At 31.5% G+C, this 19630-nt stretch overlaps 1 protein-coding gene across 1 annotated transcript; it reads right to left on the bottom strand.

Annotated features, from left to right (window-relative positions):
* Positions 1-10446: 10446 nt before the first annotated feature.
* LOC127249230 (RPM1-interacting protein 4-like) lies at positions 10447-17970 on the bottom strand. The gene is made up of 4 exons (XM_051271943.1): positions 17740-17970; positions 11256-11918; positions 10976-11170; positions 10447-10634 (listed from the first exon to the last, which is right to left on the bottom strand). The coding sequence occupies exons 1-4, from the start codon at positions 17743-17745 to the stop codon at positions 10602-10604; spliced, it is 897 nt and encodes a 298-aa protein (XP_051127900.1). The 5' UTR covers positions 17746-17970; the 3' UTR covers positions 10447-10601.
* Positions 17971-19630: the final 1660 nt, after the last annotated feature.

Below are 19630 nucleotides of genomic sequence, written 5' to 3'. Positions count from 1 at the left end.
CTAGAAGTACCTTAATATATATTTCCTTTTATTATAAGTATCCATATAGTATAATTTCATATCTAAAACTTCCCTAATTATTTATTTCCTTATAGTTAGACTTACCTTTTGGTTTATTTCCTTTATTATTTGTTGCCTTTTATTTTTCTCAATGACCTTTATATAAGGTCCTTGCCTATCATTGTAATGGGAACCTTTTTTTATATCTTGAATCGAATTTCACTTTTATAATTTTCTAATGTTAGGGAGTGATTTCCTCGCATTTAGAATCTCAAATCGAGTCTTTGGAGTGATTCCATCGGTTCGTGGCCTCCAATCCTTTGCAATGGGATTTAGCCTATTGTTTGTGTTTTACCTATGGATTGATTTTAGGTCCGAGACTTATTCTCGTGGTTGGTTATCATCTATACTAATGCACATTCTCCGCACTATCTTTTCTTCTTCTTTCTTTTTTATTTTATTCTTATTCTTAATCTATTTGTTCTATTGAACTTTGTGGGTAAGAAAATTATATATGGTCAAAATTATACGCAGCCGGGCCGTGTCACATACACCTCAAGTAAGACTCCAAGCATTGATTAACTATCTTTGTTTGTCCATCAGATTGTGGGTGATAAGCAGTGCTCAAACACTGATCAATTCCCAACACTATGAATAGTTGTTGCTAAAATTGACTGGTGAAGATTCTGTCCCTATCTGAGAACACACTATGAGGTAAGCCGTGTAGTTTATAGATAGAGTTCACAAACATGATAGCTAAACTGGAAGCAGTGAAAGGATGTGAAATAGCTAGAAAGTGGGCATACTTAGTAAATTTGTCAACAATCACCCAAATGATATCCTTCTTGTCTGAAAGTGGGAGTTGCTCAATGAAATACATAGAATATAAATCCAAGATTGTTCGGGGATAGGTAATGATTGCAGCAACCCCGAATTTCAAATGTTCTCATGTTTGCTGATTTGACACACATGGCAAGAGTTCAAAACAATTTGCACATCTTGTCTAAATCCTGGCCACCAGAAGGTTTGGGCCACCCTCTGAAATGTAGCATTGATACCCGAATGACCACCCATGGTAGAATTATGTACTTGCTGTAAAATCTGGGGCCTCAGCTCCCCATTAGATCCCACCACTAGTTTTCCCTTAAATCTTAGCAAACCATCCAAATAACTATAGAAAGACACATTATTGGGTAAGGTACTGAGCTCGATGATTACATCTTGCAAGAAAGAGTCATTGATATAACTCTTAGCCACCTACGTCATCCACGTAGGTGTAAATACAGTAACAGCTGAGCATCCTCCATCACTTCTCACCCTAGATAAGGCATCGGCAACTTTATTACTAGTCCCCTATTTATATTCAATCCTATAATCAAAGCCCAATAGCTTAGTCAAGTATTTGTGTTGTAGAGGAGTGGATAGCTTTTGTTCCAGCAAATATTTCAGACTTTTCTGATCCATCTCATAATAAATAGAGCATGCAATAGGTAAGATCTTCATTTCTCCACTACCATGATAATGGCTATAATTAAATTTTTCATTATTGAGCCTGACCAAGGAGCCCCATCCATCATCTATAATAATATAATTGCAACATTGAATTTTTCATTATTGAGCTTGAACCAAAGTAAACATCCATAATTTAAAATAATATAATTGAAAAATTAAAATTTTCATTTTTGGAGTTGACCCACAATCAATATCCATAATTTAAAATAATTTAGTTGTAAATTTGAATTTTTCATTATTGGGTTTGACCCAGTAGATCTCATCCATAATTAAAATAATATAATTATAAAATTAAATTTATTATTATCGAGTTTGACCCAAGAGCCTCATTCATACTTTAAAATAATATAATTGCAAATATAAAATTTTCATTATTGTGTTTGACCCACGAGCCTCATCCAAAACTCAAAATAATATAGTTGCAAAATTAAATTTTTTATTATTAGGTTTGACTCACAGTCAACATTCATAATTTAAAATAATATAATGGTAAAGTTGAATTTTTCATTATTGGGTAATTTAAAATAATATAATTGCAAATTTGAACTTTTCATTATTGAACTTGATCCACAAGTCGAATCTATAATTTAAAATAATATAACTATAAAATTTAATTTTTTATTATTGAGCTTGACAAACAGTCAACATCCATAATTTAAAATAATATAATTACAAAATTGAACTTTTCATTATTGGGCTTAGCCGACGAGCTCAATCTATAATTTAAAATAATATAACAGTAAAATCTAACTTTTTATTCTTGGGTTTGACACACAGTCAAAATCTGTCATTTAAAATAATATATTTACAAAATTAAATATTTTATTATTGGCCTTGACCTACTGTCAACGTCCATAATTTAAATAATATAATTGTAAAATTGAATTTTTCGTTATTGGGTTTGACCAACAAGCTCCCGTCCATAATTTATAACAATATAATTACAAAATTAAATTTGGTTTAACTCATAATCAATATTCATAATTTAATATAATATAATTGAAAAATTAAAATTTTCGTTCTTTGGCTTGATCCACAATCAACATCCAAAATTTAAAATAATATAATTGTAGAATTCAATTTTTCATTAATGGGTTCGACCCACCACTATTAAAAAAATATTTAATTAGCTACAACATTTTTAACTACGAAATATTTTTGTAGTTAAAAATGTGTCATTTAGCAACAAAAATTAATTTTATCGTTAAAAATAAATTATGTACTACAAAATTAATTTCGTCGCTAAAATTTTTTTGCTAGAAAATTATATTTTTATAGCAAAAATTTTTTAGCTACAAATTATTTTTCATAGCTAAAATCATTTGGCTAAAAAAATCATACATATTTTGTTGCTAAAACTCTTTTGTAATTAATTTTAATTTTTTTTAGTGCACAGTCAACATCCATAATTTAAAATAATATAATTGTAAAATTAAATTTTTCATTATTAGGCTTGATCCACAATCAACATCTATAATTTAAAATAATATAATTGAAAAATTAAAACTTTCATTTTGGCTTGATCCACAGTCGAAATCCATAATTTAAAATAATATAATTGCAAAATTGAACTTTTCATTATGGAACTTAACTCACTGTTGACATCCATAATTTAAAATAATATAATTGCAAAGTTGAATTTTTCATAAATAGGTTTAACCCGTAGTCAACATATATAATTTAAAATAATATAATTACAAAGTTGAATTTTTCATTATTAAACATGATCCACAGTCAACATCTAAAATTTAAAATAATATACTTGCAAAATTGAATTTTTCATTATTGGTTTTGAACCACAAGCCCTCATTTATAATTCAAAATAATATAATTGCAAAATTGATTTATTTTTTAATATTGAATCGGATCCATAATTTAGAATAATATAATTGTCAATATAAAATTTTCATTATTGGGCTTGACGCACGAGCCTCACCCATAAGTTAAAACAATATAATTGTAAAATTAAACTTTTCATTATTTGTCTTTATCCACAGTCAAAATCCATAATATAAATTAATATAATTGAAAAATTAAAATTTTTATTATTGGGTTTGATCCACCGTCAACATCCAAAATTTAAAATAATATAATTGTAAAGTTGAATTTTTTATTATTGGGTTTAACCCACGGTCAACATTCGTAATTTAAAATAATATAATTATAAAGTTGAATTTTTCATTATTGGGCTTGACCCACCGTCAAAATATATAATTTAAAATAATATAGTTTCAAAATTGAACTTTTCATTGATGAGCTAGACCCACGAGTCTCAACCCTAGTTTAAAATAATATAATTTCAAAATTGAACTTTTTGTTATTGAGCTTGACCCACGAGTCCAATATATAATTTAAAATAATATAACTGCAAATTTTAATTTTTCATTATTCGATTTTACCCACGGTCAACATCCATAATTTAAAATAATATAATTGCAAAATTGAACTTTTCATTATTGGATATGACCGATAATCAACATCCATAATTTAAATAATATAACTGCAAAATTAAAATTTTCGTTATTGACCTTAGCCCACGAGCTCAATCTCTAATTTAAATAATATAACTATAAAATCGAATTTTTCATTATTGGAATTTACACATAGTCAAAATCCATAATTTAAAATAATATATATACAAAATTAAATATTTTATTATTGGGTTTGAACCACAGTCAACATAAATAACTTAAAATAATATAATTGTAAAATTAAAATTTTCATTATTAGGTTTAACTAATGAGCCCACATCCATAATCTGAAATAATATAATTGCAAACTTGAATTTTTCATTATTGAACTTCACCCACAGTTAATATTCATAATTTAAAATAATATAATTGAAAAATTCAAATTTTCTTTATTTGGCTTGATCCACAATCAACATCCAAAATTTAAAATAATATAATTCTATAATTCAATTTTTCTTAACTCACTGTCAACATTCAAAATTTTAAATAATATAATTGTAGAAAATTGAATTTTTCATTATTAGATTTGACCCACAATCAACATCTATGATTTTTTTTTAAAAATAATAATTACAAAGTTGATTTTTTTGGTTATTGGGCTTGACCGGTAGTCAACATACATAATTTAAAATAATATAATTGAAAATTTGATTTTGTTTTTTTACTGTACTTGACTCATAGTTAACCTCCATAATTTAAAATAATATAATTGCAAAATTAAATTTTTAATTATTAGGCTTGACCTAGTAGCCCCATCGATCATTTATAATAATATAATTACAACATTTAATTTTTCATTATTGGGTTTTACCCATAGTCAAAATCAATAATTTAAAATAATATAATTGAAAAATTAAAATTTTCATTATTGGGGTTGACCCACAATCAACATCCATAATTTAGAATAATATGGTTGTAAAGTTGAATTTTTCATTATTGGGTTTGACCCACGATCCTCGATTCATAATTTAAAATAATATAAATGTAAAATTGAATTTATTATTATCGGGCTTGACTCAGGAGACCCCATCCATAATTTAAAATAATATAATTGTAAAGTTGAATTTTTTATTATTGGGCTTAACCACAGTCAAAATCTATAAAATAATATAATGACAAAATTGAATTTTTCATTATTGAGCTTGACCAATGTGTCTAATCTATAATTTAAAATAATATAACTGCAAAATTGAATTTTTCATTATTTAGCTTGACCTATAGTTAGCATTCATAATTTAAAATAATATAATTGAAAATTTTAGTTTTTCATTATTGAGCATGACCCAGAGTCAATATCTATAATTTAAAATATTATAATTGCAAAATTGAATTTTTCATTATCAGGGACGAAACTTCTCTTTTTTACCTCATACCACCCACAAACAGATGATCAAACTGAAAAGCAACAAATCGCACTCTAGGTACCCTCCTTAGGTATATTATCAAAAAGAATTTACGTAGTTGGGAAAGTTATCTCTCTCATGTTGAGTTTGCATATAACCGTGCAATTCATAGTGCTATTACCATTTAGTGAGCCAAAAAAATGTTAATTTTGGGAATCAGACACAAGATTCAGGAGCTTCATAAGACAATACAAAATGAAATTGACGCAATCAATGCACAGAATGCCAAAGCTGCTAATCGTCACTGCAAGAAGATTGTCTTATAACCAGGTGATTGGGTGTGGCTTCACTTACGAAAAGAGATATTTTCGGCACAATGCAAGTCTTAAGTTGTCTCCACGAGGCGATGGTCCTTTTTAAGTTGTTGCACGTATCAATGATAATGTCTACCAATTAGACCTCCCAGGTGAGTATAATGTTCATGCTACGTTTAATGTTGTTGATATGTCTCCTTTTGATGCAGGTGACGAGAGGTTGATGGAACAACCTTTTCAGGGGGGGGGAGGGGGGGATATGATGTGACCATCATGACAGAAGCGGATCAAATCATAATTCTTTATGGACCAATCACTAGGAGCCGAGTCCGTAAATTTCAACTGGAAATTACAAAATGTGTCAAACTTCAAATGGATGTCACTACTGAACTCTACACCGATAATGAAAACAAACCATGCATTCTTCTAGAATTGGACCACAAGTCCCAAGGACCATAAAATTAGGAACACTTTACAAGGCATTGGACCTTGCATAAATCACTATCCCTAATTGGAGGTATCCCATAAATCAATATCGCCCAATTGAAGGAATTCTATAGATCATGAGATTGCCAAGAATCATGGGATTGCCATCAATTATGGGTCAATAATACTATAATAATGTTGATTAGAACCTATATAATTTATTTCCTTTAGGAGTGCACTTTCTTATTTTATTTCTCATAGGTCCTCTATAAAAGATCCTATGATTATCATTGTAAGATTCATTCAACAAAGATATTTTATAAACTGGTTATTTTAAGAGAGATTCTTGTGAATTGTTTTGAAGTGTAATATTGAGTGATTCAATTACATCTTCATATCCCCAAATTGAGTTGTTCTTGAGTGATTTGAAACAAGTCGTGGCCTCTCGAATAGTACTGGAACTATTATTGTCTTACCTTGTATTGTCAGTATGTTTAAAGGATTGTGAGACATGAGCTTAATCTCTCGTGTTGCCTTCCCAACTACCTCTCAATTCAAGAGAGTCCAAGTTATCTTTATCAATATATATAAACATCTATCTATTCATCCTTTTACTAGTAAATTTTGTCCAAAATTATTGTTAATTATTCCTGTGGAATTCTATCTGAACTTTCATCTTTGGCAAGTTCGCATCACTCCAGAAAAGCCCTTATATGTTTTCCTAAATGAATCATATTTGAAATACAAAATGCAATGTACTCCAGCAAAGATTGGAGAAATTTGTTGACTTCTACTGATATTCGTTTCTACGAATATCACATTAAAACAATGAATGAGATAAATAATGAATATTTAATAATTACAAAAATCATCAAGAGAAAGAAGTATTCAATTGCAAAATGGCTCACGTTGTCCTATGGCTTGTATTATGTAAAAATAAATGCTATTGAAATATATTCAATAGACCCGAAGTCTACATTACTAAATGAATTTATGATTAGGCATGATTGTCTCAGACATTTTGGAAATACCATATTAAGTCAAATAATTGAAAACTCCATTGGTCATTCATTAAAAAAAATTTAAAAAATCTTGAATTTGAATTAATTCACGCATTTTGCATGCTCATAAGAAGACAAATTGATAATCAAGCTGTCATCAACCCAAGTTAGGACTGAATCTCCCATTGTTTCTTAAAAGAATTCAGGGTGATATATGTAGATCTGTAGATCCATCATGTGAACCATTGTAATATGTTATAATACTCATTGATGCATCGAAAAAATGGTCATACATGTGCTTGCTATCTACGCGTACTTTAGCATTCGCAAGTGAATATTTATTACTAGTATTTGACGATTATTGCATGACTTTAGAGATAATTATTGAACATCTCGCTCCTTATGTTCACACAAAAAAATAGTCTAACAAAATCTTTTATCAAAAGACTATAATTGATTTCTATACCATTATTGATAAAAATCTGAATTCTCTGTTTTTACTTGGAGACATGCAATATTATATATATGCAGCAACACTTGTGCGAATTAGACCAACAAGGAGAAATTTGCAAAAAATATCCTTTACGTATACACAATTATCACTTTTGTCATTTATTTATCTCGTTGGAAAAATATATATACTATGCTATTGTAAAAGTCGTCATTTATGCTATTTGGTCGGGCGTTCACACGACGGTTCTTCCACGCATGGCCGGAGGACATAACTAACAACTTTTGTAAATGTGTAGAATATATATTTTTTCAGCAAAATAAATAAATGACAAAATTAATAATTGGGTATACATGATTTGTTTTTGCAATTTTCCCGACCGAAAAACTATAAAAATATTCCCCCAACACAATTAATATATCTCACTTGAGGATTTTTGGATGCGTGGTTTACGTGTCAATTGCACCATCTCAGCGTACGAAAATGAGCTCCCAACATTATTTAAGAATTTATGTCAGATACGAATCACCCTTGATAATTTAATACCTTGAACCATTGATGGGTGATTTGTTTGTGTGGTTTGCACATTGTCATTTTGATAAAATAAATTTTCTAACATAGAGGGAGAACAAAACAACTGAAAAAGAAAATTTCTTGAAAAATACTTATGAATTTCTTAAATCCTCGTTCACGATAATGTGAATTGGAAGTACAAAGAATTGCATACTTGCAAAAAAAATTGCAAATCAACTACCGACAAAAATAAATATTCTAGAAAGACAAATGAAAAGTGTCAATGAATCTTCTGTACGCTTGAAGCGTGGCAAACTTTTGGCTTTCAAGGATAAAAAGTCTAGAAAGAACAAATGATATTAATTAATGATTCAATCCATCAAATAACTTGTAATGGCAATTAATAAATCACTGAAGAGGATGTTTGAGAAAAACCTATTTTAGAAGAAAATGAAGTTATTGAAAATTCAATTAATTTCACCACTACAAAGAAAAGTTATAACCAAAATTAAATAATTATTGATAATACTTTTGCAAATAATGTGACACTCGATGTAATGGAAAATGACGAGAATACTGAACCAACATCAGTTGATGAATGTAAAAAAAAAATGATTGACCAAAATGAAAATATGTGATCCAGTCTGAATTAGATTTACTGGCCAAAAGAAATATATTTAGACCTATAATTCAAACACCGGAAGATGTTAACCAATTGAGTTCAAATGGGTATCTGAGAGAAAAAAAAATGAAGATAATAAAATTGTCATATACGAGATTTGTAGCCCACACATTCTTACAAAGACATGAGATTGATTATGATGAAATATATTCTTCATTTATTAATATTATCACATTTAAATATCTCATAAACCAAATAGTGCATGAAGAAGGCTAACATGCGCCTTATGGACGTAATCACTACTTATTTATATGGCTCACTGAAAAATAAATTTTATATGAAAATCTCTAAAAGATATAACATGTGTGAAGCATGCAAATCAAATATCAATTATTCTATCAAAATTTTAAAATTTTTTATGGACTTAACTAATTTAGACGCATGTTGCATGTCTCAGTGAGTGATCAATCAAAGAATGCTACACTAATGATTCAATATGTCTGTGTTTTTTTTTAAAAAATGGTCAATATTTGTGATTATTGTTGTATATGTTGATGATTTTAATATTATTGTATAAAAACTACTTACAACAAAATTTAAATTGATAGTTATTTACAACAAAATTTAAATCGATAGTTGTGTTTTTTTTTTTTTTTAATAATCAATGTAATCATCATATGCGTATCTATTCTTATTATATTTTTATAATCGAAATTTGATACTAATTTTCTATATTTATTTTATAATTTTAATAATATATAAACTTTTGGTTTTAACTAATATACATATAAATTCATAGTGTTTTCTTTTTTCTTTTTCTTTTTTTTTTTTATCGATTTTGTAATTATTAAATATTTTTTTGTTTTTGCAATTCTGATTTCATTTTATTTTTTTCTGTAAAGTTGTTTATATGGTAGAGGTGTATTTTTTTGGTATTTAATGTATATTCTTTTATATTCATTGATTTAAAATTGAATTGTTATGCATATATATTTACATTAATGTTATTTTTAAGAATAAAATTTTTATTGTAATATGTATTTTATTTATATTATATACAACATAATTATATAATTTTTATATATCGATAAATCGGCTAGTATTTATAATAAATATATATTCAACTATATTTATACATCTAAATATAGATAATAATGATGACATTAAAATGAGCTATTTTTATACTACTTTCAAGTGTTTCGATTTTTAAGTGACTTTCATTAAAATTTAAAAGTGATTAACAAAATAAACAAGGAGCTATAATAAAAAACTATTAGAACACTCATAAATAAAATAAACAAGGATGGCAATGGGACTGGTTTGGCGTAGATCCTCCGGCCCATTAGAAAATGTTAAGCTTTGAGACCTGTTCCGCCCCGTTTTGGATTTAGGATCAACCCGAGAAATCCACTCTTTTTTAATAAAATATAAAATAAATTTTTAACACAAAAATTAAGCAATAAATGGCAAATAATTATATAATTTCAGTAACATGAACAACCAAATATTAATCCATATAAATAAAATAAAAGTACAGAATATATGTTGATGTCTTTACCACAAGGGCAGTACAGGACTGGCAAGCTGCAGCAAGAATGGCAGGCAGTCGTGACATCTGTATGTGTGTGCGTACTACTAATACAAATGCAGATTTCTTTCTTTCTTTGTTTTTTTACACAATTGATGACACATTGAATGAGCATTTGCAGTGAGTATGCAAAAATGCAAAGAGGTCTAATACAATTACAAAGCGAAAATAATAATAATAACAATAATAATAATACCAGCTCATGAGGCACAAGAGAGATAAACCACCCCATTAACTGCATAACTGATCCATGTACAATACACCACACTGTGTATACCCACAAACACTACAAAAAACAGAAACTTGTATAATAACACCCATGTATGAGATTAAATGGAGTTCAAGATCGATCTTTTTATGTCAACTTCTCCCCCAAGGAAAGCAAGAGCACCCCTACATGAAGAAGGTGTAAGGAAATTACAGAAAACGGCCATAATCATTATCTATATACCTTAGATGCAAACTCTCTTGTGACTACAAAAAGTCAAAAAATAAAAAAATAAAAATGTAGACGAATAAGCCTATTAGAAACCCATTGTAAAAGGTCAAGAAAAAGCTCATGTTAGAGGTAAATTGCACTATTTTAAGAAACACAAGTGAAATATTTTGGTTTTTTTATCTTTCTGAATATATTACAGGGAGCTAGCTAGCTGTTAATTAGGTCCTATGAAATGTGGATGCATGATTAAGCCATTGTGATCAATAAGCCGATATCGAAGCTTACGGATGATTACCTTTGGATTATCATTTCCATATTGTTTGTGACCATTGGAGTTGGATGTTTCAGTTGTTGTGGCTGCGGGTGCTCTTCCTGTGTCACTATGCTTCTCTTCTCTTACTTTGTTGAAAATTTGCGTGTATCCTTCTCCGGTAGAAGGATCTGTCTCATCCCAATCACCAAATTTGGGAACAGCAGGGCCTCGTTCAGGCTTGTGAGAGTTCAGACATGAGTGCGAGGTTAAGGAAATCGTAAAAGATTAAGAAAATTAAAAAGAAGTGTAGAAAATGTATTACTGAATCATCGCCTCGCGTAACTGATCTCAGTCGAGATCTCCCAGGTGTTAATGGAGCTAGACCATGGATCCCATCCGAAGAAGATTTCCTTTCCCAAGAAGGAGAAGAAATACCACTACTCTTCCCAGCAACTCGTGTCTGAGAATGAGGCGAGTGATCAATGCTACTGCGATCGGATCCTACACTTTGCCGAGCTGCCTTCCTTGGCGTGTCGCCAGCACTAGAGCTTCCATGACGGTGGTGAGGTGAGTTGGAACTGTTTCTGAAGTTTGCAGCCTCAGGGCGCAAAGGGGAATCAGTAAGTCTTCTAAGATCTCCTTCTTCTCGACTTGGGCGCGGGTTGTGCCTTGGCCTAATCACTTCCACCTCCAATTTATCATTTCTAGATTGTACAAGATTATTCCTTTTAGGAGAGGAGTGAATTGCAGGTTTACGACCCACTACACTAACAGAACCAGGCACTCTCTTCACTTCATAACCTTCTTCTTGATCAGGGTATCGCTCATTCTTCAACACTTTCACTTTTAGGTCCTTTAATTCGGCCTCAAGATTTCCATGACGAATTTTTCCAGGTTTCTCCCGCCTGGCATTTTCAAAATAAGCACTATAGAGAACTTCTTCCTTTTCCCAGTCTCCAAATTGAGGTAGTTGTGGGCGCTTTTCCTAGAACCAAAAAATACATAAATATATTTATATGTGTGTCTCTGTGTATATCAAGAACATATCCATCCACCAGACTCATGTTACCTTTTATGCATCAATCACGTGCAAATTCATATATTGGCCAAGGCCGAATATTTCACCATTTAGCTAGTATATTTATCGCTTTGCTTTCCACTGTCTAGTTTGTAATATACCATGCCAAAAAATAAATAAGATAGAAGTTTTTAAGAGAGGGACCAAAAAAGAAAGAAAACCAATAATAGGATTATAGCATGTATGGAATGATAATATTAGGTGATTGAGGACCAATACATTACACAGTCATAACTCTAAGCACCCCCATAGATTCGAGCATTGCGATATAGAGTATCAATAACACAATTGCAAACTTTTTAAAGATTTCTCTGTACTGTCCTTTGGAAAGACTATCAGTTATCGCATTTGGTGCAGCACGTTCAAAGAGACTAATTTATAACAAGAACATAGGTAAACAATATCCGCAAACTTGACTCTCCTTTGTCGCAACTATTCACCAAATCTATTTTTCTTTATTCATTTCCTTGCATTTTCAAACAAACAAACAAACCAAAACAACTTCATAGTTTTAAATTCATTTTTACGTTTTCCATTTATTTCCACAATAAAACTCTTAATCTAAACAACACACAAGAATTTGACTTTCTTTAGCTTTCTTTTCTATTTCTTTCTTCTTGAACCTTATTTCCACCAAAATCCTCAAACCAAAGAGGCATTAGCCGAGCCACAACATCATTAGCATTTATGCAAGTCAAAGTTAGTTAAGCTGCATTTGTGGAGTTTTAATTCCCTCTCCCTTTCCTTTTGATTTGTTTCTTGTTGGGTACCCCTCAATACAGTCGAGATTGATCACATTGGTCCATAACTTTCGTGTACACAGATCCTCTGTTGAGCCTTGGCTTGGTTGATGTCAAGGAATAAGAAATTGTGAATGGTCAAGCCAAGCAGGCTTGACCTTGAGTTATCTCCAAGCACAGAGTGTGTGAGTCAAAACACTTGAGCAAAGCAAGCAAAATCTTTTCTTTGATTGTTTGTTTGTTATGCAGGGAAACTATGCCTACCAGCATGCAAAACTCTATTCCTGACGCCAATATTGTTGTCCTCATGGCCACAGTTTAGAGGTTCACAGACATGGTGGGCACAATTGGAGAGTGACTAGTACGCGACTCAAATGCTAGGTTGGGATTCCCATTCCGGCCCTGCTATTCAGGCCACCTGTTAGAGGGGCTCCTATGAAGAATCCTTCCTAACAATACAAGGATGATGATGCATCTTCTAGTGACGAGGTAGAGTGGGAGTTTTTCCAAAGAGGAGATCGAGCAGAAAACAACCACGAGGAACTGCAAAACATTCATGTCCCAGAATTCTATGGCACCAACAATCCTAATGCCTACTTCATGTGGTTGAAAATGATGGAATTGTTGGCATATCGAATTATGGTAGGTAAAGTCAAACTCAATGTCATCAAGTTTTTTCATTAAGCCATTCAATGGTGGGAGTTGGAGCAATTTGATAAAAAAGATGAAAGCAATAAGAACAATCAAATAGAATCTACTATTTGCCCGATAACCTCTAGACTCTGTTATTTCCAAAAAAGTATGAAGTTCCTAAACCCTAATTATTCTTGATTAAATACTTTTACTAGACTCTATTTACTAGAAATAAAATAAGCACATCTAATAAACAAGGACAAACCTAACCAAAAATATATAATCATACAAGAAAGTAAATTAGTGAAAGTCTAAACTCTCGAACTGTAAGTCTAAGCCTGTCCCTGCCGTCGAAATACAAGGAATTGACATGGCTTCTCTTCCTCTTGCATCTGAATCTCAAGCTCTTCTTGCATCTGAATCTCAAGCTCTTCTTCCTGTTCTTTGATAATTTCTTCCCCTTTCAAATTCACCATACCCTTAAGAGGTGTTTTCACACGTTTTCGGATAACCCAAACCCGACTTTAGACGGACCGATTGCAATCCAGATACGGTCGAAGTTACTAATTTGCTTGGAAGTTGTGATCCCTTGATTTCAATCAAGATGTGTGGCTTAGATTAGCTTGTCACTAAGATATGTGGCTTAGATTAATTTTTCATACTCAGTAGGGCAACCGAATTTCTGACTATCTATTTTGTTCAAATGAGATGACATTGAAAAGGAAAGTCCTTAAATATGGTTTGAAAAAACAATGTAAGCGAAGCTGGGTGGGGTGGACTTATTTTTAAAGGGACTGAAAAGGCCTATGGTTGCGATGCAAATTAAATAAGGTCACGAGCAGGCCCAATGTTTGAAACTCTTTGACATATCGCGAAATATAATGAACGGTGAAAAAAAAAAATTCGCACCTTTCAGTTGAATGTACCTTGTCCAAAAAAAAGTCCCCGCCGAGCAAGCAAAGTTGATTATACCTGGATTACTTTGCTCATGTCAAATAGATTGACAAGTTTTGAATGCTTAAGGATCAATTGCTTATATTTGAGATTCACCTTATCTACAACCATGCAACTGATCTTATGCAATATTTGACTGCCTTGAACGGGTTTAAATCTTTATTCATGTGATTTAGTTTGTTCAAGGATGAATAAAGGTTTAATGTGAGGAGGTTTGATAACTTCAAATAATAGCATAGTTTTCACTTGACAAAGTTGCGTATTACTTGAATTTTTATGTGAAAACCACCACAATAATTGATTTATGACATACTTTATTGCTTTGTTTCGCTTAGCATGATCCAGAGTCTGTTTGTTGAGATTATTAACATTTTCAGCCTTTGTAAGCGATGTTTCTGGCCCAGAAAGTGTTAAAGACAAGCGAATGCACTTCTCAAAAGGCAAGCGATGTTCTTACCGTTTGCTTATGCCAGCGACCAGACATCCACCGCTGAGTAAGCGAGACTGGACCAACCCCCAAAATTGGCTAAGTTTCATCTCTAAGTGGTCATGCTATTCCATTGCCAGCTAGCGATGACAGCACCGCTTGAGCTGCGCCGATGTTCTCCAGCCATGTCAGACCAGCGAGAAAGATCTGTGCCCATACATTCTGAGGCAAGTGAAGCGAGCAACCTGAGAGTTATGGCCCGTACAATTTCTTCAACAGATTAACGGCTGTCAACCGCCTAACTGCCTAGCAATTTCAACAGCTTCTCAATTGCTGCCAATCTTGAAATCTATAAATAGGGCCAGATTTCATTTGTAAATAACACTACACACAAATGTTATATTTTTTCGCAGATTTTTTAGTGTTTTCCGAGAGCGCCAACCCTATAAAGGAGTTCTCTAGATATGATTGGCCAAGGGTGTAAGATCTTCTCCTCCTCTAGCCGTTCACTTTACTGTTTTCCAGTGTAGATTACAGAATTGAATTACAGTCTTGCTACCGTTTTATTAATATAGATCTTTACTTTTTTCAATAGTTCAATGAAATATCATGATTTCTTTATATTCATCTTCATTTCCTCTCCATATTTGTGCTTGAAAGTTAAAATTCGAAATTCTGATATGTTGTGGAAGAACATAGACGAATCAAATCGACTAGTTAAACCTAAATCCGTATCGTATTCATTAGTAGAATTTAGGCATATAAATATAGCTAAGTATGTGGGAGTCTTGTCTACCTGTTTAGTTGCTGTACCGAATTCGATTCTGATTAAAGAAAGGTCACAGAAGGATAAAACCACTAATGAAACAAATTTTAAGATGACTAAAGGAGCATAGACGCTTGTCTATTAGGCCATAGAAATGTCTAATGCCAATATTTTTTGCTTATAATGTTCTAATTCTGGGTGTCATTGAAATATTGTTGTAAATCTCTCAAGGTCAAGTAACCGGTATGTTAAAATCTCGTGTTAATTCGCAAAGCATGATTACATTCATTACTTTTGTCATTGCATATTATAAATATATGTTTCGCTTATTCACTAACACCACTCGTTCATTTCCTCCACGAGAACCTAGCCATTAAGGAGCGCAGAGCTTTCCCGCCCTTCGTGCGCCCTTACGCTGCCGCTCTTACCATTGTTCTGACTTTAATACCACTGAATGCGTTCTGCCTCGTCCACCCTTCCTTCCTTGGTTGGAGAAGATCACACACAACCTTCTCTGATCCTCTATATCGCTTACATATTATCGTCCATCTTCCATCAGCAACATCGTTCATCAACCGTTCAACATCATTGTTATTTATATAATTCGCTCACTACTCATCCGATCGCCTTCGCTCACCAACGCCCTCGTTGCACTCACCGCTCGCATATCATCTCCACTTTACCATTTCTTTTCTGCTCATTTTTAATTGCCTTAAATTCAATTCTATAAAGCTAATTTTGGCTCACTTGCGAGTGCGCTGCTTGGTTTCTTCGTTTTTATCCCTGCTTCCGCTTAACTTTGTAAGAATTTCTCGATTTAAATTCCATGACTCAAAACCCCTATATTCAACATGAAAACTCACCAATAAAAAGAATATAAAATAATTATGAAAATGTGCTTCATGGTCTACAACTTCATTTTCTTTAGTTATATATCTGACCATGTTCAATAACTCACGATTCACTTGATGAATTCATTCAAAACCCCCTGCAAATGTTGTAATGCGACTAATCGCTGGTATCAAATACCGTTGGACGACAAGGAATGTACGCTGTGGTTAGAGAAATGGCAGCACTACCTTTACCCAAAAGAAGTTGTGATACACAGACCATGAGTTGCTTAAGTACCTGAAGGCTTAGCGGCAACTTAATAAATAGCATACCAAGTGGTCACTTTTAGTGACACTTTTCCATGCATAATTAAATATAAGTGAGGCCAGTGCCTTGTGGCGGAGACATAGCTCATCCCAGTAGGCTGAAGCAGAAATTCCTAGCCTTCCCTAGTAAGGCCTTAAAATTTGCAATTTTCAGGCAAAGTGAAAAACAAAATTCTTCTCCGCCAAGGCTTGCACCTACTCTCATAAATTATAACTTTTTCCTCGAACTCAAATCACATACTTATTTGGCTTCTAGCAACCTCGCCGAGCACATTCGTTGCCTATATAAAATTATCCACCTCTACAAATGACAGATTTTTACCTCTACTCTTAAGAAACAGAATTAAAGAGTATGCTATAGCATCAAGACTTAGCAAAGTCCCAAGGCCAACACCCAACTCCACAGTTATCTCCAAAAGCAGAGTCTGTATATCAGCCATTAGGTGTGGTCGCCCTCACCCTACTTTGGATTCACTCTATCTAAATGTTATTTTGCTTTTTAACAAGTGAGGAAATAGATTATTAGACCAGCAGAAATGCAGACAGATCCACAGAAGATTGTGTAGGTTTGCTTTTCACAAGAGGAGAATAAAATCTCTCTTCCGGATGCATCATCACCAGCATTGCTGGTTTGCTTTTTTATCTTAGCATCACTAATAACACCGGCTGTAAATAAATGCTCCAAATCCATCTGGATCATTTCTGAGCTCCTACAAGCCACAACTACCCTCCCAATCACATTGTCTTTCCTCCCAAGTCCCATCATATGCCCCAGTCTCCCCCATCAAGCACAGAGAACCAAAATAAATCCCAAAAGGAAAAAAAGAAGAGAACACACACTGCACCACCGTACTCAACCACCTAATTGCGAAAACCATACAAGCAACTCGTTTCTTATTTTGATAAAACTGAAAGCTACCAGACGAAACCTACTCAAACATTAATTAATCACCCATCCATGCCCAATTCCAGAACACAGCTACAATTGCAACACCAAGCACGCAGCAATTACAGTAGTCAGCTGAATTGAGATCAAGGAAGGAAATCTTACAGCCATGGTATCGTAAAGCGGAGCGGAGCAATGCAACTTCACCCAAACCCAAATGGCGGCACCGGGCAGGTGTGAAAAATATTGGTGAGGAGGATGGCGAGTGAGTTCACCGGGCGACGGGAACAGCCGGTGGAGATGGGGAGTGTAAATGCAGAGGTCACCGGAGTTCGGAGGGAGCAATAAAGACGGAGGAGGATAGGCGATGGAATGCAAGTGGGAATTTGGTGCACGTGGGCCTGTAATTGTAAGGCGCATTTATTTTGGACACGTGGTCTTTCAACTGCACCATTACACGTTGAAATGTAAAATGGATTGTGGCCCATGGATCATATGCAGACACAGGAATGTTGAATAAATCAGCACCGTTGAATATTAATCCAATCATTGGAGTTATATCAGCGTAATTGTTCTTTTTTTTTTTTTTTTTTTTCTTTTCTCTTCTTTTTTTTTTTAATTCCTCACTCAAAACTCTATTTAGGTGTTTCCTTTTTATTTTATTATAAACTTTTTAACCTGAAATGTGGAAGAATAATAATGCCTCCGTCAACTTTTTTTTTTTTTTTTTAATTATCTATTTTATTTTTAATAAATTTATTATTTTAAACATATTTAATAAATATAAATTAATTTAATAAAATTTTTAAATTCTTAAACTAGCCACCTAAACTCTTCTATTTTTATTTTTCTAGAATAAACAAATATTTTTATCTATATTTAAAATTTATCATTCTTTATAAAATTAGTTATAAGTTAATCATAAATAAATATATATATATTTTTTATGTATTTTTATTATATAATATTTTATTATTTTAAAATAATATTCATATTGTATATATTTTATTAAAATATAATCTTGAAAATATTTAAAATATCAAAAATATTATTCATATAAAAAATAATAAAATAGTATCTACTAGAAAATAATGATAATGTCACGGAATAATATATTGTCACAACTTCTGTCTAATATTTAATAAAAATTATATATAAATTAATTGTCACGGACGTCCGTAACAATCTTTGTTGCAACAATTAATTTGTCCAATTTGTCGCGGAAAGTCGCAACAAACAAGGAATAAATTTATCTCTTACACGTTTGTTGCAACTTTCGGCAACAATAGTTTTAAATAAAAAATTATTTTTATACTTTTTACAATGCATTGCTGCGATTGTCTGTGACAAACAATGAATAAATTTATTGTTTTTCAATTTTATTGCAACATGACGGGACAATAATTCTAAATAAAAAAAAAATTACTTTACAATGCATTGTTCTGATTGTTTTGCACTAATAATTATAGTAACTTAGTTATTGAAAATATAGTATATAAAATAATTTATTAAAACTTACGTGATAGTTCTTTAATTTTTTGAAAACATCAATAAAAATTTAAATCACCAATAATTTTATTTTTTTCAAAATATTTTATTTTCAATTTTACTTATAGCTACACTTTTCAATAATATATAGTATTCAACTTTAGAGGAATTAATATATTTTTTCCACTATAAGTTAATATAGTATATATCTTTATATATATATATATATGCCATATTTGTTGGTAATAATATATTTCAGATAATATTAACTCAAATATTATTTTATTTATATACTAGTAGTAATGATCAACAAAATGTATAATAAATTTTTACAATAAACAAATTGATACATTTAAAATAAGGAAAACATATTATGAGAAAATATTTGATAACAAATAAATTAATTGATAGAAATAACTTTCAATGCTAATCCCACAATTTTCAATTGTTCAAATATTTTAATTTTCAATTTGTTAAAATATTTAAATTTTCAATATTAGTTAATAATTAAAATTTTCAATAATATTATTTATGATTTTACATAATTTTAATGTGTTTTCAACTCTAT

The sequence above is a fragment of the Andrographis paniculata genome, unplaced genomic scaffold (genome assembly GCF_009805555.1).
Source record: "Andrographis paniculata isolate CXL003 unplaced genomic scaffold, ASM980555v1 Contig35END, whole genome shotgun sequence".
Taxonomy (NCBI): domain Eukaryota; kingdom Viridiplantae; phylum Streptophyta; class Magnoliopsida; order Lamiales; family Acanthaceae; genus Andrographis; species Andrographis paniculata.
This window is presented reverse-complemented; position numbering and strand designations above follow the sequence as displayed.

Coding starts and splice junctions, on each gene's coding strand:
- LOC127249230 (XM_051271943.1), bottom strand. Junction 11,171..11,255: donor TTACGCGAGGCGATGATTCA/GTAATACATTTT, acceptor AACTCTCACAAG/CCTGAACGAGGCCCTGCTGT. Junction 10,635..10,975: donor ATGGAAATGATAATCCAAAG/GTAATCATCCGT, acceptor TTCTTCATGTAG/GGGTGCTCTTGCTTTCCTTG.